Source organism: Dermacentor silvarum, chromosome 7, assembly GCF_013339745.2.
Source record: "Dermacentor silvarum isolate Dsil-2018 chromosome 7, BIME_Dsil_1.4, whole genome shotgun sequence".
NCBI classification, from domain to species: domain Eukaryota; kingdom Metazoa; phylum Arthropoda; class Arachnida; order Ixodida; family Ixodidae; genus Dermacentor; species Dermacentor silvarum.
Window position 1 is genome coordinate 172456459 of NC_051160.1, and position 8132 is coordinate 172464590.

Consider the following 8132-nt stretch of genomic DNA (forward strand, 5'->3'; position numbering starts at 1 on the left):
GGATACCGCTCAAACAACGAGCCAGTCTCATTATTCAGCGCGCCTGCTTACATAGAATATTTAGCCGAGTGGGAGAAGAATATATAGAGGGCAGATCGAAAACTAACTCCGGCGGCTGTCGTTTGTGAGAAATACTTGAATAAGTGCTACATTGAGCGCTCGTTCAAAATTACACTCGGCGGTGTGTCGCGCTTGAAAATTTGCCTTGTTTTATTACCGTTAGTCGCAATAAGTGCCGTTAGGTGATTAAACAATCATTAGTAAATTTATGGTAATTAGTTACCAATTGGCGTGAATTTAGCATTTGTGGACATGTACGTGTCGCATATAATAGTTAAAAAAAGTTAAACTTCTTCCTCGGAAACCACGTATTTATTTATTGGTATTTTTCGAGGAAACACCCGGTATCCTGTAGCGTATTAATGATAACTGTGCGTACAATCGTTTGTAAATGCAACGAAATCATATTGGGCGCGTTAAGTTGAGGCGCTGGAGCGCGCTCTAGCCAGCAGAGTGCGCTCTTTTAAACTTAACGGCTAAAAAGTGACTTCCGGTGCGTGATTACGGAGCGCGCCCTACGCGCCCCACACTGGAAACGGTGCGCGAGAGCGCGCGCCGGCTACGGCTTCCGGAACAATGACGTGTTTCCTACTCTTTCCACTGATGCAACTCCGTTCTACATGCCCACTCGTTCCTCCCGCCGCCGCGCAGCCGGGCGCCTGAAGCTGCTCTCGAGCGAGATCGGGAACTTGGCGTGTTGGCGCGAACCAAAAATGACGGCCAGATCATTACTTGCCAGACGCACAGGTACGTAACCGAATAGTCGCCGTTTCGCACCTTCTCGTCGCTACATTCATGTGTACGACTTCTTCAGGTCCTCATGTTATCATGGAAGAGGTTGGGGCAGTTGAAGTGACGTCGGTGGAAGCGTCTTTGCCTTTGGATGGCGTAGTGCACATATTCGGTGAGTACTAATAAAAGAGGAACATCTTCAAGGACCAGACGGTGCATTGGGACGGTTGTTGACTAATGGGGCGCTATAACGTAAAATGATTCCAAACAGTTTTCATTAAAAAATCCCGACGTCAAATTTACGTAACCACCGACGCAAGCATCGGGCGGTGACCCGCAAGCGTTGTGTGAACAACCCAATCAAACACTCTCCTCGTTTATAGGAGGTCACCTTTGTTCGCTTTCGAAACCAATAACAGTGTCTACGCTCAGCGGTTTTTCTTATCTAATTGGCTGACAAGAGGTGAGGAGCACGCTCTAGTGGAGAGGGTTTCGATGGGGCCGAGCCAGCACAGTGGAAATAGATAACCACATGAAGAGGGTGGTGGCGGCTTCTCCGATTGGTCCGCTTCGCCTTACTTAGCTTGCGGTGTCTGGTCGAAAATCGCGGCGGCGTGCAACGGAAGGATAAGACTGCCGCTAAAACGGATCCTCAGCAAGGAAGAGTTGGCAGAGCGATGCCGTATGCATGCCGAAAGGGCTCGATAATGTTTTACTGCCACGCAAGAAGGTTTATCATGCGCAAATAAATACATGCTCACCCGCAGGTGCGAGTAGCGAGGGCCTGAGCGATCGGCGGGTAGCCATCTTCTATTCCTTTCGGAACGGGGCAGTCTGTGGCTATTCAGAAAAATTTCAGTTTTGTTCGGCATATTAATGCATTTTTTTCGCGTACACATCACTTTGACGTGGTGAGTTCTCGCGGTTTTGTGAGGTCACGTGACAGAGAGGTGAAGTGGGCGTAGCCATGAAACATTGCACCAATAGCAGAGGGCTAATGGTGGAAAGGCGTCGAATCAGGAATGATTATTTTTCTTTTGTGCGGTTTAATTATGCATAATCAGTGTGTACACTTTATATCAGATTGGGAGCTATCGCGGTTTTCGTGACGTCGCGTGACAGACAGGCGAAGTTGGGTGAGGCCCGAAAATGTTTTGACCAATTGTGGAGGCTGATTGCAGAAATTGGAATCAAAACAGTTTGGAATCATTTTACGTTATAGCGCCCATGGTGCAAGCTACGTAAGGGATAACTCACTAGGATAAACCCGAAGACAGTAAAGTGCTTTGTGTTATCCTTCACCTGGTCTGCGCAGTTAGTAAAACGCTGCACGTAATCGCATCGTCTTTGTCTGCTTTTTACATTCTGATGTGCTCTAAAGATGTTTTGCTTTTCTTTCTTTTTGTTTTGTTTCCAGACACTAACGGCCCTTCAATGTCACTTGCGGAGCCAGGAAACGAAGGCTGTGAGTATGCCTTGCTGGTAGTTCTTGGGGTCACAATATCCCAGCTTTCGCACTGCCATATCACCTTTCACTGTGAGCACGTAATTTTCCACGAAGGCATCATGTCCACCTAATATGCATAATTTGTTGTACATGTACATTGTGACTATAATGTAGTATCCGCGTGAGGCTGTGTGTGCTGCCAAACCTGGCCACTGACACGCACCTTTTTTTCTGCTAGCGTAAAGTTGATCATCACGATGCGTCGGGCTGATTGCGGACGACGCATTAAATTCAGTGGCCGCCTTGTCAAGCACTCGCTTTTTCTGCCTTTCGGCGGATTGTATGCTTTTATTATTATTTATTTATTTATTCATAAATTACCCTGCAGCGCCCATAATTTGGGCGTTAGAGCAGGGGGGGGGGTTACAACATGGAATAGAATACATTTTCATTTGCACTTGCTTTTCATTCAGCCTGTTCCAATGGTTAACTGGTCGGACAAAATGAGTTGGCATACCTGTTCGTCTAAGTGGCAGAGTACTCGAGGATTTTGTAGTCATGATCAGTATGCTTTGAGTTTTAACGAGGTTTCCTGAGGTAGATTTCGATGTTAAATCCAGCATTGTTATAGCAAATCAAATATAAACATTTTAATCTAAGTTTATTGCCGTATCATTTTACAGACTTTGTGTGCATATATTTCACCCAGCCTTGCTAAACTGAATACATATCTTTTTTTCCTGTTATTTGTAATTGTTATTTCTGTTATTGTAGCTTTAGGTAGTGCCACCTCGTGAAATGGTAATGTAGGAGTAATGCAGCATGTGTCCCATTTTTTAAATTATTTCCCAGGTGACCGCATGAATGAGTACGACCTCTGGGTGGCCGATGAGAGTACCGACTGGGACCTGGCGGGAGACCACAGTTACAACAGGAATTCCACACATAATTTTTAAACAGTGTACCTCATCATTATCATGATCATCATTTATTGTACCCTTAAGGGCCTTTTACAAGGCATTACAAAAGGGGACGGGGAGTAAGAAATACGAAAGGACATGTCATAACACGAATGTAATATTTGGCAGAACAGCGGAACAAATTCACGTGAAACAAAATAATATAGTTGCTGTTAATGGTATCATGGGTAGTAATAACATTTATAGAAGATATTAAGGAATCAGATACTGAGATAAGAATAAAAATAATGTTGAATAATAAACGTATCTACAATATTACAGGCACTGAGATGCAAAGCGCGTACAATGAGGAACAAATTACATTCTTTAAACCCGACACTGTATACATGCTAGTAAAAAAAAGAGAAAAGTGAAAAGCATACTAGCTTTTATTGAAAGACTAGTTAGTATGAGGATCAAAGAAAAGCTGATGATAATGACACTCTAAATTTAGCTGCGTCATGCTCGAGAATGGCAGCTGCGGGTAGACTGTTCCACTCTTGAATAGCTGATGGGAGGAACGATTTGTTAAGTGCAAGTGTAGAGTTGTGAAGATGTTGGTCGCTTGTTGGACCATTGTCACTGCTGATAAAAAATATAGAAAGTTTTGCCCACATCGAAGTTTGTGTGCAGGCATGTTATGGACTGTTTTCTCTTCAGTTCTCGTCACAGATACTGACATTAATACTTTAATTTCTGCAGGTGGCCCTAAGGAAGGCTCCAGCTTTCACCGTGCTTAAGCTGGTACACCAAGGGATGCCACAAACTGGTCCCACGCTGAGGTTCTTCTTTTGATTGCATGCTACCAGCGTCACATCTAGATTTTCATGACAGGAAGAAAAAGAGAAAATATATTTGGATTCAAATAAGCACAGAAATGAGGGAGCGCGGCCATTTGAGAACAGCCTCTGATTGCGAGACGAAATTTAAAGGGCTAAAAAGAACCTATGATAAACATCGGCAACACAAGTGGAAGAGCGGAAGGGATAGGAAGGAGTGGCCCTTCTACAGGGAGATGGACAACTTGTTGTCTTCAAGTGCAGAGTACCAAGCATCAATTTCATCAAGTATGCCTACGCAGCCGTCCACATCAGCCACGTCACCTGTTAGTGTACAGCTCTTGGGAGCGGCTCGGGAAACTCATGGAGCCACTGGTAAGAACACTGATAGTTTTTCTGATGAGCGTTCCTCCCAACACAATGCAGCACAAGTTGCTGCCAAGGCAAAACGCCGTAAAACAACAGCAACTCTGTTGCAAGACATCCTGAGCAACATGGAGGCATGGCAGGATGAAGAATGCCAACGTTACAAGCAGCAACTGAAAATGCAAAGAATGAAGCTGAAAATGCTGAAGCGCATTGCGGAGAGCACCAGTTAAGATGTTTATTAATTAATTCAGTTATTTGTGGACTTAATTAAGAACAGGAACACGTTTTTTTGTTTTTTGCGGCTTGTGTGACTGCCTAGGTGTCTGACTGTGGAATGCATACTCAGAATGTGCATTCGACAATTTTGTTTTGCTATGGTTAATGAAAAGCTGTTTAGAAAGTCTGAAGAGCGTATGCTGTAAACCTTATAAATTATTTCAAAATTCTAGATTTTCAAAACAAGAAATGTGGTTTTAGGAATGACTGTCTGAATGTAAACTAGTAACAAGTTTATTTCAGTAAACTGCAGATTGATAAGTAGGCATTACCTGCACTTCAAGTGTGTTGTCACGTGTGCCTGATTGGTATTCAGATGGGATTACGCTGGTGCCAAAAATCTCAATTTGTTTAAATGGACAACAGGTTTTGTTCTGCTGATCTGGTTGCCTTTTTTTGTGCCTTGTTATGGTTTCTACATTGCCTTTTCATGCTAGAGAATAAGTTTTTTTTGCATACTTGGCAGCATGCCGTTCGTTTAATTTTGAAAAGTTTTTTTTTGAGGCTCTTTGTGTCAAAATAGACTTGTGCTGATGTTTCTACCTGTGACACTACCCCCTCTACCTTTCTGTTGCAGTAGACTTTTCTTGGTGGTTGCTGTCTTTGACATTTATAACGCTTTCACGCCTGTATTGGCCAGCCTGCTCTTTTTTTTTGCAGTCTCAAAACAATGAGCTTGCTGCGTGCTCTGGTTCAAATAGTTCTTTGCTGAAATTGCTTGCTTGTGGCATTGCATTTCTTCGTGTTGATGTTGTATATATATATAGGTATCGACATACATAGTTGCAGTGTAGTTGCAACATTTTAGGAGTTTTTTTAGAGCATGTTTTTCTCGTTGGTTCAACAGAAAGCCTTCTGGGAACAAAAGTGGTTTCTATGTAGTGCCTTATGCTGATACTGTATATCTTGTAAGGATTTGAAGACTTTTATACAGGCTTATCACCTGTTCCCATGTATGTTGCTGCACATCTCGATGGAAATACACGAAAGAGCAATGCTATTTGAAGTACACGCACTAGTCACACACACGAAGCAGTGTCACTAGTGTTCATATTTTGCTTTACGATAGAGGTGCAAGTACTCAGTTTCATAAGTGTTTTATTTATACCAACAATTCATATATCTTGTAAGGATTTGAAGACTTTTATACAGGCTTATCACCTGTTCCCATGTATGTTGCTGCACATCTCGATAGAAATACACGAAAGAGCAATGCTATTTGAAGTACAAGCACTAGTCACACACACGAAGCAGTGTCATTTGTGTTCATATTTTGCTTTACGATAGAGGTGCAAGTACTCAGTTTCATAAGTGTTTTATTTATACCTACAATTCATGTATCTTGTAAGGATTTGAAGACTTTTATACAGGCTAATCACCTGTTCCCATGTATGTTGCTGCACATCTCGATGGAAATACACGAGAGAGCAATGCTATTTGAAGTACAAACACTAGTCACACACACGAAGCAGTGTCATTTGTGTTCATATTTTGCTTCACGATAGAGGTGCAAGTACTCAGTTTCATAAGTCTTTTATTTATACCTACAATTCACATTGACATAAACATGTGCAAGGGCAGTACATAAAAGGTTTTTTGTTATGACTATTATTTTGTACCAAAATGCAATAAACAATGGTTAATACAAACATGTGTAAATGCTGAAGCTGCCAGCATCTGTTTTCATGCCTGTTTTCTACAAAGCCAACATTACTGCTCGGTGCTTAAGTGCGCCCCTGCTCTCCGAAACTCCTGTTGAGTTCCCATCAAAAGATGGTTCGTCATCATCACCTTCCTCCTCCATGCTCTCGCAATCAAAGGAATCCTTCGACATAAGTATGATGTCGTGCAAAACACATGATACCAGCACATATTTACTGATGAGTGCAGTGCCTTTCATGTCAAGATATTTCAGGCGCCTGAATTTGCCTTTTAGCTGTGCGAACGCACGCTCAATCACTGATCTTGCTGCGCCTAGTCTTTCATTGAATTTTATTTCTTGTTAACTTAGATGGCCATTATTCCTGTACGGCCTCATGAGTCCGACAGACAGTGCATAGGCCGAGTCGTCAAGAATATGAAAGTTTGGTGGTAAGGTCTCTGCTAGCTTGTCCAGGCCTGATGCACTGAAAACCTTGGCATCGTGCATTCTTCCTGGAGAGCCTGCGTGCACATGGGTGAATGTCATATTGCTATCACAGCACCCCTGCAGGATGATTGAGTGGAACTCTTTGCTTTTATAATAAGCATCCTGCTCGTTCTCTGGGGCTTTGATAGCGATATGGCAACCATCCACAACACCGACAACTCCAGGAAACCGCCACTTTCGGTAGAATTCATTGGCTACATCCTGCAGTGACAAAGGTCACACCTGCCCAGAGTTCAATGATGTTGTTAACAACGTAGTGCAGCAGGCCCTTGTTGACCCCAAAACGGTCGACAACACCTCGGAATGACTCTTGGTTGTCAAGCAGCCACAGAGCCATGAGCACCTTTGTATGGAGAGGTATCCTTGGTGTCCTTTCAATGGTGAGTCGCTCCTGCGTGATCTGCAGCAGGACCTGTAAGCCAACAGCTAGCACATTTTTGATAATGATTGCTAGCTTGTGCTTATTACACTTAGCATCAATAAGACCTGTGCAGTCAGCACTGATATTCCTAGTAGACTAGTTACGACATATTAAATCTGATAAAAAACTTGGTCTTCGTGAAACACATGCAGTCCTGTGTACAGCGACCTTCTGCAAAAATAATCCACAGACTGGCGATGACTGCAAGGCAGAGGCGTCAGTTACGGGGGGCAGATTAAACCGCGTGCGTTGTCTCAAACTGATAGGACTACTTACCTCAAAAGTGCTTCTGTCCATTCTGAAGTGCTCCTTGAATTGTGTATCTGTGTATCTGGGCACAACGTTGATGACATAATCCTGGATGCCTCGGATCATACGGCATTCTGTCCTCTTGCGTTCTGCAATCAATTTCGATGGAGGCAAAATGCAGAAACGCCCGTGTGCTTGCGTTGTAGTGCACGTTAAAGAACCCCAGGTGGTCAAAATTAATCCGGAGCCGTCCACTACGGCGTGCCTCATAATCAGAACTTTTTTTGGCACGTAAAACCCCAGAAAGAAGCAGATCTGCAATGAGTCATCAGTCGCCATACCACGGAACAGAAATAAATCCTCTGATAGGGTACCTCTGAGAACAGCACGAACAGCTTGCATCGCATACGTAAGCCGCTGCTGCTGCCTCCGTCGCCGCGCGTCAAGTTCTTCGACCTCTTCATCGTCTAACAAGAACTGCAGGAGTACGGACGGCGGAGCCATTTTCGAAAAGCGCGCGAAGTGCGATAGCGGATGCGGAAGCAACATAACATTCGCCAGACGGCGCGTTCGTGCATCCGAAAGCAGTCGGCGAAAATCGCCGTTAAGTTAAGCTCCGAAGACGTCGCACTCGAGCGCACTCGAGCGTGCTCCTTTGGAGTTCGGAGCGCGCTAGGTTAACGCGCTCATT

General features: G+C 43.8%; 1 protein-coding gene and 1 pseudogene across 1 annotated transcript; one reads left to right on the forward strand and one right to left on the reverse strand.

The window, feature by feature from the left end:
• The first annotated feature begins 888 nt into the window (after positions 1-888).
• Positions 889-4576, forward strand: LOC125947257 (zinc finger and SCAN domain-containing protein 29-like). The gene is given in 4 exon segments (XM_049671674.1): positions 889-964; positions 3092-3163; positions 3940-4011; positions 4014-4576. Coding segments are annotated over 4 exon segments (783 nt in total).
• Positions 4577-5309: 733 nt separating this feature from the next.
• On the reverse strand, positions 5310-7489 carry LOC119457416 (putative nuclease HARBI1; annotated as a pseudogene).
• Between the last annotated feature and the right edge of the window lie 643 nt (positions 7490-8132).